Here is a 17,863-nt window from a genome sequence, read left to right as displayed (position 1 = left end):
TCCCTTCCTCTCTGAAATCAATAAAAACATATTTTAAAAAGTAGTTGAGATGCCCAGACGGCGTGGCTCAGTGGTTGAGCACTGACCTATGAACTAGGACAGTGGTTGGCAAACTGCGGCTCACGAGTCACATGCAGCTCTTTGGCCCCTTGAGTGTGGCTCTTCCACAAAATACCGACTTCCGAGCTGGGCCACGAAGTTTCAATCACACTGTACATGCGTGCCCACAAATGGTATTTTGTGGCCAAAGAACCGCATGTGGGTCACGAACCGCAGTTTGCCAACCAGTGAACTAGGAGATCAGGGTTCAACTCCCAGTTGGGGCACATACCCAGGTTGCGGGTTACAGGCTCGATCCCAGGTAGGGAGCCTTCAGGAGGCAGCCAGTAGGTGATTCTCTCTCATCGTTGATGTTTCCATCTCTCCCTCTCGCTTCCTCTTTGAAAGCAATAGAAATATATATTTTTTTGAAAAAAATGGTAAGTTTTCAATGTGTAGTTTACCACCATTAAAAAAACAAAGCCCTGGCCTTGTGAGTCTCAGCTGGCTCATCTCATGCACCAAAAGGTTGCTGGTTGGATTCCTGGTGAGGGCACATACCCGGGTTTCAGGCTTGATCCCCAGTTGGGGGCTGGGGTGCAGGAGGCAGCCTATCGGTGTTCTGCTCTCAAAATCAATTTTAAAATTCTGAAAAAAAGAAAAAGCAGCTCCTTTCCCTCTCTGCGCACTTAGCCAAACCTGAAATGACTGTGAGTTTCCAGGAGCGAGTCACCATGCAGGCAGTTGAGGCCCCTGGGCCCGGAGGACCAGGCTGGCTGTTGGTCTCTCTCACTGCTGCACCCCAGCACACGGCCCAATGGTCTCTGCATCAGCTCAGAGGCCTTAAGTGGCCACCCAGCACCTAACACAGCGTATCATCACTCAGCACCTTCTCTGCCAGGTGCCTCCCTCATGGGGCCCTCAGAGCCAGCCCTGGGAGGCAGGTGTCATTCATGATGGCCATTTGATAGAGGAGCAAAGGGGTCTCAGAGAGGGAAAGGGACCGGTTGGGGTCCTGCAGCCAGGAAAGGAGGGGACCTGGATTTATTGAGAGCTGGGGAGGACTGGGGACACAACTCCTGGGTCCTCTCACCTGGAGAATGCGGGGACCTGAGCGGCCACCCCTCCAAAGTCTCAGTGTCCCCAAGCCACCCCACTGTACTCACTACTTCTGGCTCTGCAGGTGCAGCGTGGAGGGTGCTCCCAGGTCCCCAAGAGGCTCCCAGGAGCAGTTCAAGTCGCCTAAGGGCCCAACACCATAGCACCGCAGGGGCCCCGGGCTGCCTGGAAGAGGGCGAGGGTCCCAGGGAGGGGAGGGGTCAATCCCCCGCCTCCTCACTGCGCAGAACCCGACCGCCCCCAAGTTCTGATCATCCTGGAGGGTCATGGGGTCCCTTTTGCAAGTGAGGAGCAGGGAAGGGGCGCTGGGCACCTCCACCCAGGCTTTGGGCATAACTCCTCCCCCTCTCTACCACCACATCCCGTTACCACCCCAAGAGCTCCCACCCCAACCCTCACCTCCAACCGGGGCTGACTTCCACCCCCTGCCTCCCGCTCCCCACTCCTTTCTGCGCCCAGTCCCTGCCCAGGGAGGAGCAGAGTGGGGTCCGGATCTCTGTCATTCATCCACGAACTTGGCCTTCGCCCTGGAGGATTCGCGCTTTAAGGCTGAGCGCGCGGTAGAGCGCCCCGCGCGAGCTCGGCCCAGAACTCACCCTGGACACTTGTCCGCGGGGACAGCAGCAACAGCAGAGGCAGCAGCCGGCAGGGCGCGCCCCAGGCCCCCCTCATGGCGGCCCCTGCGCCTCCGGGTCCCGCCGGGCCCTACAGGGCCCCGGGCCGCGTTGCTCTCAGAGTCCAGCGCCCCAGCGGCGACGAGAAGAGCTACCCCTCCCAGCCGCCTCCGCACCTTGCGCTCGGTCCCCGCCCCTTCCCCAAAGCGGGAAGTCCCTGGGGGAGGGGGAGTGGGGAGGCGACTGGGGCGTCCGGGGGAGAGGGCTTAGGGCTCGGCCAAATTCCCCTGAAACTGAGCCCCCCCCCCCCTCCGCGCACCACCAACACACACACACACACACACACACACACACACACACACACACACACGCTGAAGAGTCCTTTGCAACTTTTATTATGCGTTTGGAGAAGGTTCTGATCTGTCCCCTGTGAATGTATGAGGGGCCAGAGACAGGTATTCAGCATTGTTCCTCGTCCCCCCAGATGCCCAGTCCCTGCCCAGGTCCTAACCCCGCTATCCCGAACAACTCCAGCCCCCCAAACCCCTCCTTGCAGAATATCTCGAGTTCCTTCTCATCGCAACCTTTTCTGCAGCACTTTTTGAGGAGGCTACCCCCATCTAGGTCTTTTCGGGTGACCCGCAGAGATCCATAGGAATCCTGGGCGGGCTTGGTCAGGACCCGCCAGTCACTGGAGCCTGCCGCCTCTCCCAGCTGGCTGTGTGCATAGGGCTCAGTGTGTGGGAAGGCATCCCCTGCAAAAGATGAGAAGAGTTCATGCTTGGGGCCCAGCTTCTGTCACACTCAGAGTCCTGGCTCCTGCTTGGTCCAGCTGCTGTTCTGTTCTTGAGACATGGTCTCGTGGTTAAAGGTTTTGATTCCACTAAGGTTTAGGTTTCAGCTTTGATGGGTCTGATATTCAACCTCACTGAGCTTGACCTTCCTGTCATTTCTTTTCCCTTACTCTTTATTTATGGAGGACCTGGTGGTTAAGAACATGGGTTTGGACTTAGCTGGTTTGGCTCAGTAGATAGGGCGTCGGCCTGTGGACTGAAGAGTCCCAGGTTCAATTCCAGCCCAGGGCACATGCCTGGGTTGCAGGATCAATCCCCAGTAGGGGTTGTGCAGGAGGCAGACATTCAATGATTCTCTCTCATCATTGATGTTTCTATCTCGCTATCCCTCTCCCTTCCTCTATGAAATCAATTAAAATATATATATATATATATATTTTTAAAAAGACTATAGTTAAAAAAAAACCAAAAAACATGGGTTTGGGAGTCAGACTGATTAAGCTTCAAACCAGTGTCTCAAAGTTATAATCCTGAGCAAGTGAATTTACTTCTTTGATTCTTACTGTCCTTTTCTCCCAAGTGGGGAATATAATAACTCCTAGGAATTTAGCGTTTCATAGAGAGTGTATATATATATATACACATTAAAAAACACACAACACTTAGAACTGTGTCTGGCACATGATAAGCACTCAAAATAGCCATGAGCATTCATGGAGGACTGACTGTGTGCCAGGCATTGTTTTAAGGACTTTTGTGGATAAACTGCTTTATTCCTCTCAATGACACCGCCATGAGGTGGGTGCTGTTGTTATGACCTCATTTCCCAGGGAACACCACTGAGGCCGATTTGGTGGAGCAACTGCACAAGAACACACAGCTACGGAATTGTAGAGCGGCTGTTTGAGCCGAGACGGCATGTCTTCTAGGTCCACACTTACATCATCACCACCACCACCATCATCATCATCATGCCCAACATCTATTTTTCTGCTAGGCCCCTCCTCTCCAGGAACCTGGACCCCTACCCTCCGACTGAGCCCAATCTGGCCTCCTGCTTTCCTTGGACTGTGTCCTTACCTGTTATGACTCAATTTTGCCACCAAGCAAACTTGTGAGATGCAGGGACTGCCTTCCATTTGCAGATAAAGAGGATCAGAGAGGAAAAGCAACCTGCTGGGAGCGTCACCCACTAGGCGGCAAAATCTAGCCTTGGACACCCCACACCGCTCACACCACCTTCTCCAAGGGGTTGGAAAGTACTTCAGTGTCCCCCTGGAGTCCTGTAAGCAGCGCCTTGCTCAGTGCAAGGCTGGGCACACAGCAGGTGCCCCAGAAATAGCATTCTGCCCTTGAACCCTGAGCCAGGGAAGATGGCTCCACCCTCCAGTTTTGGCCAAGTGGTTCAACTTTGAGGATGCAAGTTGTGAGCAGGGACTCCCCTGCCCTGGCCCCTGGTCTCATCTTTGTCCCTGTCTCTAGGCCCAACCCATGTCCCGTATCTCCCTTTCCTCCCTTCAACTACCTGGCGCCTCACCCATAGCTTCCTGGGCCAGGTTGTCCGACCGCCTCTGTTGGGGTTTATCGCAGGTGCGGATGATTGCCCGGGCCAACTCCAGGCCGCAAAGCTTCCCTTTGTCAGATTCTTTCTTGCCTTCGGCTTCCAGCCACAGCCCCCCAACCAGCACCCACACGGCCAGCAGCAGCGGCAGTGGGTGCTTGGCCATGCTGGACAGGGAGACCAGAGACGTGAGAGTGGGCACAGCAAGGCAGGTTCCCAGTGGTCAGTGCCTCTGCTGCTTCCTGGCCCCCTATTTATACACCCAGCCCCGCCCACCTACACACACACACACACACACACACACACACACACACACACACAAACATCTGTTGTGGAGGAACAAGTGACCTCCTTTATCTCTTCCAGGTGAGGCGAGGTGACCATGGCCTACATACCCCGACCTTTCCCGTTTCCCGGACTAGGTAAGCAATAACCTTTCTCCGGGTATGGGGTGACACAGTTTGGCTCATTGTCATCTTCAACAGAGAGAGGCAAGAAGGCCGCCCTCCATTCAGCAGAGACCAGGAACCTAGAGCTTCACTAGACCAGGAGACAGGGGGCAGCTGAGAGGGTTAACTTGAAACACAGGCAGATAGGGCCGGGGTCCCATGGAAAACAAAGGCAGGTGGAACATAGGAAAGGGCAGACATGGACGTTTGAGCCGGCCTCATCACAGAAACCACCCAAGCAGAAATAATCAAATGTTTCTAGACCCAAAGCGGGAGGCATGGGAAGAGAAGGGAGGGCCTGCAGTAACAAGACATAGGAACACATAGAAACAGGGAAGGTTCAGGTCCCTTGCTGGGCAAGAACCACTGAGGGAATTAATCAGGGGACAACACAGACAGATATCGAAGCAGGTTTGTAGCAAATATATACTCCGGACCACAAGGCTTTGGGGGGCAGCCCAGTATTGAGCCCCTCTCCCCGTGCAGGGAGTCTCACTCTGCTTGTAATAAAGTTTCCACACTTTCGCTTAAATCATCTGGTCCATGGAGCTCATTCTTCTGCGTCATGAGACAGGACCCTGGGAAAAACCCTTGGTTTCACGGTTCCAGTTATCAGCTTTGGGGGCTCGTCCAGGATCCAAGCTCTCTACATCACCGGTTAGCCTAGAGACCCTATCGCTTCTTTTAATCTTTGTTGGTAATTTTGGAGGCATTGCCGGGTGCCCACCAGCCACTTAATCAGGCAGCCCTCTGTAGAGGGCATTTTTCTCTTTCACTTTCCAAATGTGCTTTCCAGCCTTTGGGCCATTTAAAAGAGGGCACGGGTCAGAACTGGTTGTCGGACCGAGTTAGAAAGCAATAGGCGTCCTTCCAGTTGCAGGACGAAGTCTGACCAATGACTAATGAGGGCATGGGTGCCTACCAAGGCTCCGAAGGTCAAAGAGGCAAATTGCTCCCTCAGGTTTGAGAATCTCAAATGTCCTTATGTGAGCAAATACCTGTTCAAAAACTCTGGTCTGGCCATCTTTAAAAGCACAAGTTTCTGGGAAAAACTTAGCCACGTGTGCAGATCAAATTAACTCATTACAGCTTTGGTTGTCAGATCGCCTGCTTTTACCTTTGTTGCAAAGAGTCTGTAAAGTGGATTTGGAGCTGCCTTTGTGTCTTTTGCTTTGTTAAGAATAAAATATGTTCATAAGGGTCAATCTAAGGAAAGCTGGTTGCATGCTTTCCTTGGTTATTGAGGATTGAGGCTTCTAAGAATTATTAATTGGAAATTATATGATTTTGGTAATAAAAGGCATGGTGCATAGAGATGCATTTTGAAAACTAGTTATTTCTAAAATTTGTAAAAACATTTATAAAAATTGTAAAGGTTTATAAGGAAAAATGTTAAAAGGGAATTAAAACAAAGCCAAACCCTGTGGGCAGTTTGCAGCCAGCTTGTAACTAACAAACCATTATCCACCCCAGCCAAAGACACAAAGCAAATAGTTAAAGAAAAAAAAAAACTCCGTACAGAAAGGGGTGGGGAGGGAGAGGAAAGGTTAAAAAACAGGGGGGGGGGGGGAGGATTTTACTCCCTAGGCACTTTCAAGGCTTGGCAAGATAAAGTTGTCAGATGCTTCTCCTGATTCCTGAAAAGACTACAACAATATAACAGAGAATCTTAAGTACTGATCTGTACCAGAATATTCAACAGAGCAGTTGTAAGACCTACAGACAGGAGGGTGTGTGATGCCTTGGACCCCACCCAGCCTGCTCTTTCGATTGGCTGTGGGCCCGCCTATGCTTCATGAGCCAGATGTATAGGTTTACTTGCTTTTCTTTTTCAATAAAAATACGTACTTTGATTGATTGGCTTCTCACAATACAGTCAAGGTCTTGCATATAAATTCATTTGTGTGAGAAGACAAAAGTCAGGTCTTGTGACTTTTGCTAAAAGTGTTCCTAATTTGGGGGCTTTGTTTTTCAGATATAAGGAAACAAAACAATTTGGTGCATTATGTATTTTTCTCCCTACCTAATCCCTCCAGAATTTGGCAATTCTTAATGAGTGAGTCATGGCAATACATTTCTTTGCATGGGTTCAATGGAACCAGTTTCCAATGATTGTTTTATCAACCAAGACTTTGCTGGAGTGTCATGCCCAAGAGAGACATGCCTGGACTCTGGATGTCACCAGAAGGCTTGAAGCCAATGTGAGCACCTCAGAGAAAAGCGTGGTAGCTTGTGTGGTCACGGGGTTTCTGGCAGTCTTTCCAGGTAAGGAATGAAGGTTGCTTTCCTGAGAGATGGCAAGAAAAGACCCTCAAGACATTTTGGGAACGTCAAAAACTTGTGGCATTCACCCAAGTCTACAGGTATTGCAGGCAAGCCTGATGGCAACTGGGTGGCTCAGCTTCTTTGCCCTGAGGGGCTCATTAAAGCTCAGTCATGAGATTCCAGCAAAGAGCCTATACATTCAATTACTGTTCTTTAAAAAAAAAAAAGTATATATATATATATATATATATATATATATATATATATATATATATATATATATACTAGGGGCCCGGTGCACGAAATTCGTGCACTGGGTGTGTGGGGGGAGGGGAGTGTCCCTCAGCCCAGCCTGCCCCCTCTCACATACTGGGAGCCCTCAGGCGTTGACCCCCATCACCCTCCAATCGCAGGATCGGCCCCTTGCCCAGGCCTGACGCCTCCGCCAGAGGTGTCAGGCTTGGACAGGGGACCCCCATCTCCCCCCCCCGATCACTGGCTCTGGCCCCGCCCAGGCCTGAGGCCTCTGGCCCAGGAATCATGCCTGGGCAGGGGACCCCCATCTCCCTCTGATCGCTTGCTCCACCCCCCGCCCAAGCCTGACGCCTCAGCCAGAGGAGTTGACCCTCATCACCCTCCGATCACCAATCACCGGATCGGCCCCTTGACCAGGCGTGAGGCCTCCGGCAGAGGTGTCAGGCCTGGGCAGGGGACCCCCAGCTCCCCGCGGTTGCAGGCTCCGCCCCTGCCCAGGCCTAACGCCTCTGGCCTAGGCGTCCGGCCCGGGCAGCGAGGACCCGCAGCTGCAGCGGCCCCGTGATCGTGGGCTCCGTTTTAGGCCCAGGCAAGGGACCCCTAGCTCCCGGGACTGCCAGCTTCGACCGTGCCCCACTCCCATCGCTGGCTCCACCCCTACTTCCTGCTATCACTGGCCAGGGCGGAAAAGGCGCCTGATTCTCCGATCATGGCTGGGCGGCAGGGCAAAGGCGGCCCCAGGGCCGCCTTTGCCCTGCCCCCCAGCTCTTAGCTCCCCCCTGGGTTTCCGATCACTGTCAGTGGCAGGGGGCTTCTTCCTGCTTTCCCTTTCGCCTCCCTGCATTGTGCCTACATATGCAAATTAACTGCCATCTTGTTGGCAGTTAACTGCCAATCATAGTTGGCAGTTAACCGCCAATCATAGTTGGCAGTTAACCGCCAATCATAGTTGGCAGTTAACCGCCAATCATAGTTGGCAGTTAACTGCCAATCATAGTTGGCAGTTAATTTGCATATAGCCCTGATTAGCCAATGAAAAGGGTATCGTCGTACGCCAATTACCATTTTTCTCTTTTATTAGATAGGATATATATATATATATATATATATATATATATATATCTTTATTGATTTCAGAGAGGAAGAGGGAGAGAGGGAGAGATAGAAACACCAGTGATGACAGATTGGCTGCCTCCTGCACGCCACCTCCTGTGGATGGAGCCTGCAACCCAGGAATGTGCCCTTGACTGGAATTGAACCTGGGACCCTTCAGCCCTCAGGCTGACACTCTACCCACTGAGCCAAACCAGCCAGGGCCAATTACTGTTCTTAGTGTATTCATGCAAACACCCAGGCCAAGTTAAAACTAGTCTTAATGAAATAAATGAATTGGTCTTCAATAAGAGTAAGCATGATTTTAGGGAGAGAAACTATATTTCAACAGACTCTATAATACACACTTGTGAGTTGATTCCAATGAATTGTTTTGAGGTTTTATCTTACACCTATGAATTGAACTGAATCCTAAGTTTGTCTAGTTTTCTTGGATGTTTATCTACAACTCTCCAGACTAATATTTACTTTTCTCCCATCCTTGGCTTGGAATCATTGAACACTAAAACACTTTTCCTTTCATTGGATCTCTTGTCATAAATTAGTGTTGTTCAGTTTGTCTCCACCAGGTTGCAAGCCCTACTCGCACACAGGGAATACCACCTCTAAAGCCCATCGCCACCTCCTTCGGTGCCCAGGCCTCACTGTCCCTGTGACAGAGAACAAGGATTTCGTGGCTCTGAAGAAAAACGTCACCCCTTCTAATGTGGGATTTGTTTAGTCCCCTTCCAGTCTGTTAAAAAGAAAATTGGGTCTTTTGTATACAATCTTTTGGTCAAGTAAGTTTAACTACCTTCCCAGGGCGTGAATTTTAGGAATTAGACTTGTGGGGATCAGAGGAAGTCTTAGTCCTTACCAGATTTATGGGAGAGCCCAGAAGGAAGTGCCCCTGCTCAGGAGGCACCGCATGCTCCTGAGCCCTGCACCACTCCATATGCAGGAGCGCATGTAGACCCTGGAGCGGAGGACTTTTTATTTTGTGCAAAAAACAAGCAGAGCCGAGGACTGGAAGAGGAGGGCCGAAAGAGACTAAACCAAGCCCTCCAGCACGACGTGCAGTGCCCTCCGTGTTCCCAGGTAGGTCATGTGCCAGACCCCTGCGTTATCAAGGAGATCACCTCACCAATGGATGGAAAGTCCTAGTCTGAACTAAAGTAGGGTTCCACCCTTCCCATATAAGTCCCCCATTCCTGACAGACTGGGGAGACCAGGATAAAGAAGATAGACCTTATGATAGTGAGGGCATACATAGCAATAAGACTGGAGCTGATTGTACTCTTCCTGGAGCTCAGGGTGGTGGCCCCCCAGAGTTCTGGGTACTGGCCAAACTCTCCCAGCCCTTGGCCTACAGTCACTTCCTTTTAAACTCCCCTAGGAAACTTGATGGGTACTTCAAAAACATTAGAACCATCTCCCACACTTGCAATCAGGGACTCAGGTTAGTACAGGCTTCCCCAAATCTGGAGCAGGACGGGTTCCTGGTAGGCCACTCTGTTAAGTGTGCACAGACCAGGAGGTCATTTCTGTTAGGGGACGCACACTACCAGGTTTTCTCACCCTAGATCTTCCCTTTAAGTATGACTAAGTCCGGAAGATCCTCTTTTGTGGTCACACACAAAGAGGCACTCACCTCACACCCCTTACCTAGGAGGAGGATGCCCCAAACAGAGAAGGGAAGATCACAGAGGATGCTGGCTATCCTTTTGTGTGTTTTCTTGCAGATGGGAAGGGCTTCAGCCACACCCCATGCAGATAGCCCTTGGGGCTGTATTCTTAAACACTGGGGTGCATTTGATCCTCAGACCCGTAAGAGAAAACACCTGGTCTTCTTTTGTACCCAGGCCTGGCCTCAATATCAACAGGCAGATAGAGAGTCATGGCCCCCAGAGGAAAGTATTAACTACAATACCTTCTTGCAATTAAAAATTTTCTATATGAGGGAAGGGAAGTAGTTTAAGCTGTCATGTATCCAGGCTTTCTTCACTTTAAGAAACAACAAAAAATTATGTCAGAAATGCAAAATGGAACCCTAGCTCTTGACAGCCTTGACCCAAAACAATACCAGAGAGTCAAAAAACCCTAAGAGGGTGACGGGGCCTAGTGGCCCACAGAATACACCTAAGCCATCTTGTCCTCCTTATAATGCAAGACCCCTGGAAGGACAAGTCACCCCAAGACCCAAGGAGACTCAGCCACCCAGGCCCCGATACCATCTGCCCTCTCCAGGCAATGGCAGGGGGATAGTTTTGATCCACCCTGGTCCAGGTATCATTTCCATACTGGACTGAAAACAAACTAAAGAAATAATCCCATCCCTAAGAAGCTGGTTGCCCCCTCTTCCCAGCCCTTTGTTTAGCTATTTCTATTGCTTCTCTTTGGCTGTTACTTATTATACCTCCTAATACATTTTGTTCCTTCTCACATAGAGGCTATAAAACACCAAATGCAGCCCCAGGTGGAGATGACTGCCTTTTACTGTGGACCCCTAGACCAGCCTCCTCCAATGGGACTTGACAACTGCTCCCCCACAAAGCCCACTGTCAGCAGGAAGCAGCCAGAGCGGTCATCGCTCCTGCTCCCAACAGCAATTGGGGTTTCCATTATTGGAGGAAGGACAGAGAGCATTAACTTGAAATGCAGGCAGATAGGGCAGGGGTCCGGTGGGAAACAAAGGCAGGTGGAACATAGGCAGGGGCAGACACAGCAGTTTGAGCCAGCCTGACCACAGGAACCAACCAAGCAGAGATAATAAAATTTTTCTGGACTCAAAGAGGGAGGCATGGCCCTAACCAGTTTGGCTCAGTGGATAGAGTGTCGGCCTGTGGACTCAAGGGTCCCAGGTTCGATTCTGGTCAGGGGCATGTACCTTGGTTGCAGGCACATACCCAGTGGGGAGTGTGCAGGAGGCAGCTGATCCATGTTTCTGGCTCTCTATCCCTCTCCCTTTCTCTCTGTAAAAAAAATCAATAAAATATTTTTTTTAAAAAAAAAGAGGGAGGCATGGGTAAACTAGGGAGGGCCTGTAACAACATGGTGTATTAATGCATAGAAACAGATAAAGTTCAGCATAGGAACAGAGAAAGAACACATAGAAATAGGGAAAGTTCAGGTCTGTTGCTGGGCAAAATAATTGAGGGAATTAATCAGTTGACAACACAGATATAGAAGCAGGTTTGTAGCAAATATATACCCTGGACAACAAGGCTGTAGGGGCTGCCCATTATTGGCAGTGTTGGGTTTGAATTCCATCTCTATTTCCTGCTGTGTGACCTTAGGCAATTCAACCTCTTGTGCCTTGGTTTGCCTCCTTATAAAACAGGGAGGAGTCAATGAGTATGTCAAATTCGTAAAACCATCTGTGGCACGCAGTAATTGCTGCTTAAATGTTATTTGTACTTGACACAAATCCTCTGGATTTAAATTTTATTCCTTTGTCCTTTTCTTCATGATAAATTCCTGGCCTTGGTTGCCCCCTGTGGATGTCTCTGGCCAAGGGCATGGCTTCAGAAGGCAAGAGTCATATCTGATTGTACTGTTGGAAAGGTCTGATGAATAATATACTCTGCCCTCTGTCTCTTCTCCCAGCAACTCTCCAGGCATGCACCCTTCCTTTCTTTCCTCCACACCCCCAGTGCCTGGCCCAGGGGCTGGCGAAGAACAGACGTGCCAGGAAATTTTGCTCCCTGGCTGTCCGATGTTGGCCCAGAACCAGGAACCTGTTTTGTGCCTCACACAGAATCAGAGTTTTTGCCCAACACAGCTGAGTTTAAATCCTGATTCCTGTGTGACCTTGAGCAAGATGCTGCACCTAAGCCTGGCTGGTGTGGCTCAGTGGTTGAGTATTGACATATGGACTGGGAGGTCATGGTTTGATTCCTGATCAGGGCACATGCCTGGGTTGTGGGCTTGATCCCCTGTAGGGGGCATGCAGGAGGCAGCCAATCAATGATTCTCTCTCATCATTGATGTTTCCATCTCTCTCTTCCTCTCCCTTTGTCTCTGAAACCAATAAAAACATATTTTACAAAATAGTTGAGATGCCCAGATGGTGTAGCTCAGTGGTTGAACATTGACCTATGAACTAGGAGATCAGGGTTCAATTCCAAGTCAGGGCACATGACCAGGTTGTGGGCTTGATCCCCAGTATGGGGCCTTCAGGTGGCAACTAGTAGGTGATTCTCTCTCATCATTGATGTTTCTATCTCTCCCTCTACCTTCCTCTTTGAAATAAATAGAAAAATATATATGCTTGAAAAAACGGTAAGTTCTCTATGTGTTTTTTAACACCATTAAAAAAACGAAGCCTTGCCCTAGCCAGTTTGGCTCAGTGGATAGAGCGTCGGCCTGCGGACTGAAGGGTTCAATTCTGGCCAAGGGCACATGCCCGGGCTCGACCCCCAGTGGGGGGTGTGCAGGAGGCAGCCAATTACTGATTCTCTCTCATCATTGATGTTTCTATCTCTCTCTCCCTCTTCCTTCCTCTCTGAAATCAATAAAGAAAAAAACAAACAAAAAAATAAAGCCTTGGCCTTGTGAGTCTCAGCTGGCTCATCCCATGCACAAAAGGTTGCTGGTTGGATTCCTGGTGAGGGCACATACCAGGTTTCAGGCTTGATCCCCAGTTGGGGGCGGGGCTGCAGGAGGCAGCCTATCGGTGTTCTGCTCTCAAAATCAATTTTAAAATTCTGAAAAAAAGAAAAAGCAGCTCCTTTCCCTCTCTGCGCACTTAGCCAAACCTGAAATGACTGTGAGTTTCCAGGAGCGAGTCACCATGCAGGCAGGTGAGGCCCCTGGGCCCGGAGGACCAGGCTGGCTGTTGGTCTCTCACTGCTGCACCCCAGCACCCGGCCCAATGGTCTCTGCATCAGCTCAGAGGCCTTAAGTGGCCACCAAGCAACTAACACAGCGTATCATCACTCAGCACCTTCTCTGCCAGGTGCCTCCCTCATGGGGCCCTCAGAGCCAGCCCTGGGAGGCAGGTGTCATTCAGGATGGCCATTTGATAGAGGAGCAAAGGGGTCTCAGAGAGGGAAAGGGACCGGTTGGGGTCCTGCAGCCGGGAAAGGAGGGGACCTGGATTTATTGAGAGCTGGGGAGGACTGGGGACACGACTCCTGGGTCCTCTCACCTGGAAAATGCGGGGACCTGAGCGGCCACCCCTCCAAAGTCTCAGTGTCCCCAAGCCACCCCACTGTACTCACTACTTCTGGCTCTGCAGGTGCAGCGTGGAGGGTGCTCCCAGGTCCCCAAGAGGCTCCCAGGAGCAGTTCAAGTCGCCTAAGGGCCCAACACCATAGCACCGCAGGGGCCCCGGGCTGCCTGGAAGAGGGCGAGGGTCCAGGGAAGGGAGGGGTCAATCCCCCGCCTCCTCACTGCGCAGAACCCGACCGCCCCCAAGTTCTGATCATCCTGGAGGGTTATGGGGTCCCTTTCGCAAGTGAGGAGCAGGGAAGGGGCGCTGGGCACCTCCACCCAGGCTTTGGGCATAACTCCTCCCCCCTCTACCACCACACCCCGTTACCACCCCAAGAGCTCCCACCCCAACCCTCACCCCCACCCCGGGGCTGACTTCCACCCCCTGCCTCCCGCTCCCCACTCCTTTCTGCGCCCAGTCCCTGCCCAGGGAGGAGCAGAGTGGGGTCCGGACCTCTGTCATTCATCCACGAACTTGGCGTTCGCCCTGGAGGATTCGCGCTGTAAGGCTGAGCGCGCGGTAGAGCGCCCCGCGCGAGCTGGGCCCAGAACTCACCCTGGACACTTGTCCGCGGGGACAGCAGCAACAGCAGAGGCAGCAGCCGGCAGGGCGCGCCCCAGGCCCCCCTCATGGCGGCCCCTGCTCCTTCCGGTCCCCCAGGGTCCTACTGGGTCCCAACCGCGTTGCTCTCCGGGTCACCCCAGTAGAGATGAGAAGCGGAGCCACCCCTCCCAGCGGTCCCCGCTCCTTCCCCAATACGGAGGGTCCCCGGGGGAGTGGGAGGGATGAGGCGACTTGGCGCGATCCGTCCAGGGGAGAGGGCTGAGGGCTCAGCCTAACTCCCCTGAAACTGAGCCTCCTTCCCCGCCCCCAATAACAACACACACGCTGCAGAGACCTTTGCAACTTTTATTATTGCGGTTGGAGAAGGTTCTGATCTGCCCCCTTCCTGGCCTCCCACCCCAGAATATGAAGGGAACCAAGGGGTCTCAACACCAACCCTGGGGCCCACGGCCTTGGGACCCCAGCAGGTGGCTGGAAGGGAGAGCAGCTAGAAAGCAGGGGAAGGGAGTGGGCAAGGGCTGGGCTAGGCCAAGGGCAGCATTTGGGCTGGCTGGGGGACAGGGGCCACAGTTGGGGCAGGAGAGTCACAGTTTTGGCAAAGGCTTCTTCAGTGTGGCCAGTTGGGTAGATAGGGGCTCCATGGCACAGGGGAGGGTACCATCCAGACACAGGCATGATATGGGCCGGGGAGAGGGCAGGAGTCAGCATCAGCGGCAACCATTTGGCCAAGTAGGGATACAGCTTGCTCAGGGTTAGGAGAGGCTGGTTGAGGTCAGTTATCTGAGGGAATTGCATTGGAGTCCATAGTGCCTGACGTCGACGACTTGCTGATGAATGAATGTATGAGGGGCCAGAGACAGGTATTCAGCATTGGTCCCGGTACCCCCGGCTGCCCAGTGCCCAGGTCTAGCAGAGTCTGCTGATTTCACTCTTGCTGCAACCCCACTTGCAACAGTTGCTGGAGAGACTAGCCAGGACATCTCGGCTGCCACGCAGAGATCCAGGGGTCCCCTGCCAGCTGGGCTGGCCGCCATAGAAAGGCTGGGGGGACTTGGTCAGGACCAGCCAGTCACTGGAGCCTACCGCCTCTCCCAGCTGGCTGTCTGCATAGGGGTCAGTGTCTGGGAAGGCATCCCCTGCGAAAGATGAGAAGAGTTCATGCTTGGGGCCCAGCTTCTGTCACACTCAGAGTCCTGGCTCCTGCTTGGTCCAGCTGCTTTTCCAATTTTGTGACATGGTCTCATGGTTAAAGGTTTTGATTCCACTCAGGCCTAGGTTTAATATTCAACCTCGCTGAGCTTGACCTTCCTGTCCTTTCTTTTCCCTTACTCTTTGTGTATGGAGGACCTGGTGGTTAAGAACATGGGTTTGGGAGTCAGACTGATTAAGCTTCAAACCAGTGTCTCAAAGTTATAATCCTGAACAAGTGAATTTACTTCTTTGATTCTTAGTGTCCTTTTCTGCAAAGTGAGGAACATAATAACTCCTAAGAATTTAGGGTTTTGCCCTGGCCAGTTTGGCTCAATGCATAGAGCCTCAGCCTGCGGACTGAAGGATCCCATGTTTGATTCCTGTCAAGGGCACATGCCAAGGTTTCGTGCTCAATCCCCAGTAGGGGTGTACAGGAGGCAGTCAATTAATGATTCTCTGTCATCATCATTGATATTTCTATCTCTCTTTCCCTCTCCCTTCTTCTCTGAAATCAATAAAAACATACTAAAAAAAAAGAATTTAGTGTTTCATAAAGAGTGGTTGAGTTAATTACTACCCATTAAAAATATAACACTTTGCCGAAGCCTGTTTGGCTCAGTGGATAGAGCGTCGGCCTGCAGACTGAGGGGTCCCGGGTTCGATTCCGGTCAGGGGCATGTGCCTTGGTTGCGGGCACATCCCCAGTGGGAGATGTGCGGGAGGCAGCTGATTGATGTTTCTCTCTCATTGATGTTTCTAACCTTCTATCTCTCCCTTCCTCTCTGTGAAAAATCAATAATATATATATATATATTTTTAAATATATTTTATTGATTTTTTACAGAGAGGAAGGGAGAGAGATACAGAGTTAGAAACATCGATGAGAGAGAGAAACATTGATCAGCTGCCTCCCGCACATCTCCTACTGGGGATGTGTCTGCAACCAAGGCACAGGCCCCTGACGGGAATCGAACCCGGGACCCTTCAGTCTGCAGGCTGAAGCTCTATCCACTGAGCCAAACCGGTTTCGGCAATAAAATATGTTAAAACACACACACACACACACACACACACACACACACACACACAACACTTAGAACTGTGTCTGTCACATGATAAGCACTCAAAATAGCCATGAGCATTTATGGAGGACTGACTGTGTGCCAGACATTGTTTTAAGGGCTTTAGTGGATAAACTGCTTTGTTTCTCTCAATGACACCGCCATGAAGTGAGTGCTGTTATTATGACCTCATTTCCCAGGGAACACCACTGAGGCCGATTTGGTGGAGCAACTGCACAAGAACACACAGCTACGGAATTGTAGAGCGGCTGTTTGAGCCGAGAGGGCATGTCTTCTAGGTCCACACTTACATCATCACCACCACCACCATCATCATCATCATCATGACCAACATCTATTTTTCTGCCAGGCCCCTGCCCTCCAGGAACCTGGACCCCTACCCTCCGACTGAGCCCAATCTGGCCTCCTGCCTTCCTTGGACTGTGTCCTTACCTGTTATGACTCAATTTTGCCACTGAGCAAACTTGTGAGATGCAGGGGCTGCCTTCCATTTGCAGATAAAGAGGATCAGAGAGGAAAAGCAACCTGCTGTGAGCGTCACCCACTAGGTGGCAAAATCTAGCCTTGGACACCCCACACCCCTCACACCACCTTCTCCAAGGGGTTGGAAAGTACTTCAGTGTCAGCTTCCGAATGGTGCCCCCCGGAGTCCTTCCTGTAAGCAGCGGCCTTGCTCAGCGCAAGGCTGGGCACATAGCAGGTGCCCCAGAAATAGCATTCTGTCCTTGGACCCTGAGCCAGGGGAGATGGCTCCACCCCCATCCCAGCTTTGAGTTTTCCTAAATGGCTCAGCCTCAAGGATGGGCCAGCCTCCTCAGCTGCAAGTTGTGAGCAGGGACTCCCCTGCCCTGGCCCCTGGTCTCATCTTTGTCCCTGTCTCTAGGCCCGTCCCATGTCCCGTATCCCCCTTTCCTCCCTTCCACCACCTCCCTGCCTCACCCATTGCTTCCTGGGCCAGGTTGTCCGACCGCCTCCATCGGGAGCCTCCGCAGGTGAAGATGACTGCTCGGATGAATTCCCGGCCGCAAAGCTTCACCCCATAGGGTGCTCCCCGGGCTTCAGCTTCCAGCCACAGCCCCCCGGCCAGCACCCACACGGCCAGCAGCAGCAGCAGTGGGTGCTTGGCCATGCTGGACAGGGAGGCCTGGGATGCGAGAGTGGGCACAGCAAGGCAGGTTCCCAGTGGTCAGTGCCTCTGCTGCTTCCTGGCCCCCCATTTATACACCCAGCCCCCCCATCCTGTTGTGGAGGAACCAGGTGACCTCCTTTATCTCTTCCAGCAGAGGCGAGGCGGGCATGGCCCGCACACCCCGACCTTTCCCGTTTCCCGGACTAAGTAAGCGATAACCTTTCGCCAGGGATGGGGAGACGCAGTTCCGCTCAGTGTCATCTTTAACAGAGAGAGGCAAGAAGGCCGCCCTCCATTCAGCAGAGACCAGGAACCTAGACCCTCACCAGACCAGGAAAGAGGGTGCGGCCACACCCCTCCCCTCAGGGGGCTGGGGTCCTGGCCCTCCTCTATAATAACAACAACAAGGACAGTGAGCCCTTACACAGCTTGGGCTTGGGACTAAGCACTGCTGCAAAGATTTTATATTTGTGTGATCTGTTTCATTCTCCTGA

The 17,863-nt window shown here is 51.9% G+C and overlaps 2 protein-coding genes across 2 annotated transcripts; both read right to left on the bottom strand.

The window, feature by feature from the left end:
- Positions 1-2,182: 2,182 nt before the first annotated feature.
- LOC132234153 (relaxin-3-like) lies at positions 2,183-14,094 on the bottom strand. The gene is made up of 4 exons (XM_059695198.1): positions 13,959-14,094; positions 13,411-13,528; positions 4,104-4,294; positions 2,183-2,527 (listed from the first exon to the last, which is right to left on the bottom strand). Exons 1-4 carry the CDS (start codon positions 14,032-14,034, stop codon positions 2,232-2,234), a joined length of 681 nt encoding a protein of 226 aa, XP_059551181.1. The 5' UTR covers positions 14,035-14,094; the 3' UTR covers positions 2,183-2,231.
- A 259-nt stretch (positions 14,095-14,353) lies between these two features.
- Positions 14,354-17,679, bottom strand: LOC132234154 (relaxin-3-like). The gene is made up of 2 exons (XM_059695199.1): positions 17,180-17,679; positions 14,354-15,103 (listed from the first exon to the last, which is right to left on the bottom strand). The coding sequence occupies exons 1-2, from the start codon at positions 17,367-17,369 to the stop codon at positions 14,874-14,876; spliced, it is 420 nt and encodes a 139-aa protein (XP_059551182.1). The 5' UTR covers positions 17,370-17,679; the 3' UTR covers positions 14,354-14,873.
- Between the last annotated feature and the right edge of the window lie 184 nt (positions 17,680-17,863).

This window comes from Myotis daubentonii, chromosome 5 (genome assembly GCF_963259705.1).
Source record: "Myotis daubentonii chromosome 5, mMyoDau2.1, whole genome shotgun sequence".
NCBI classification, from domain to species: Eukaryota; Metazoa; Chordata; class Mammalia; order Chiroptera; family Vespertilionidae; genus Myotis; species Myotis daubentonii.
The sequence above is the reverse complement of the archived record's forward strand: the minus strand, read 5'-3'. Positions and strand labels throughout refer to the sequence as shown.

Bases quoted from the DNA above. Each gene is read 5' to 3' on its own strand.
- LOC132234153 (XM_059695198.1), bottom strand. From the start codon at position 14,034: ATGAGGGGGGCCTGGGGCGCGCCCTGCCGGCTGCTGCCTCTGCTGTTG. The intron at 13,529-13,958 runs GTGAGTTCTGGG...GCCCTCTTCCAG, and splicing joins CCCGCGGACAAGTGTCCAGG to GCAGCCCGGGGCCCCTGCGG. The intron at 4,295-13,410 runs GTGAGTACAGTG...CTCCCTGTCCAG, and splicing joins CACCTGCAGAGCCAGAAGTA to CATGGCCAAGCACCCACTGC.
- LOC132234154 (XM_059695199.1), bottom strand. From the start codon at position 17,369: ATGGCCAAGCACCCACTGCTGCTGCTGCTGGCCGTGTGGGTGCTGGCC. The intron at 15,104-17,179 runs GTGAGGCAGGGA...CATCTTTCGCAG, and splicing joins CCTGGCCCAGGAAGCAATGG to GGGATGCCTTCCCAGACACT.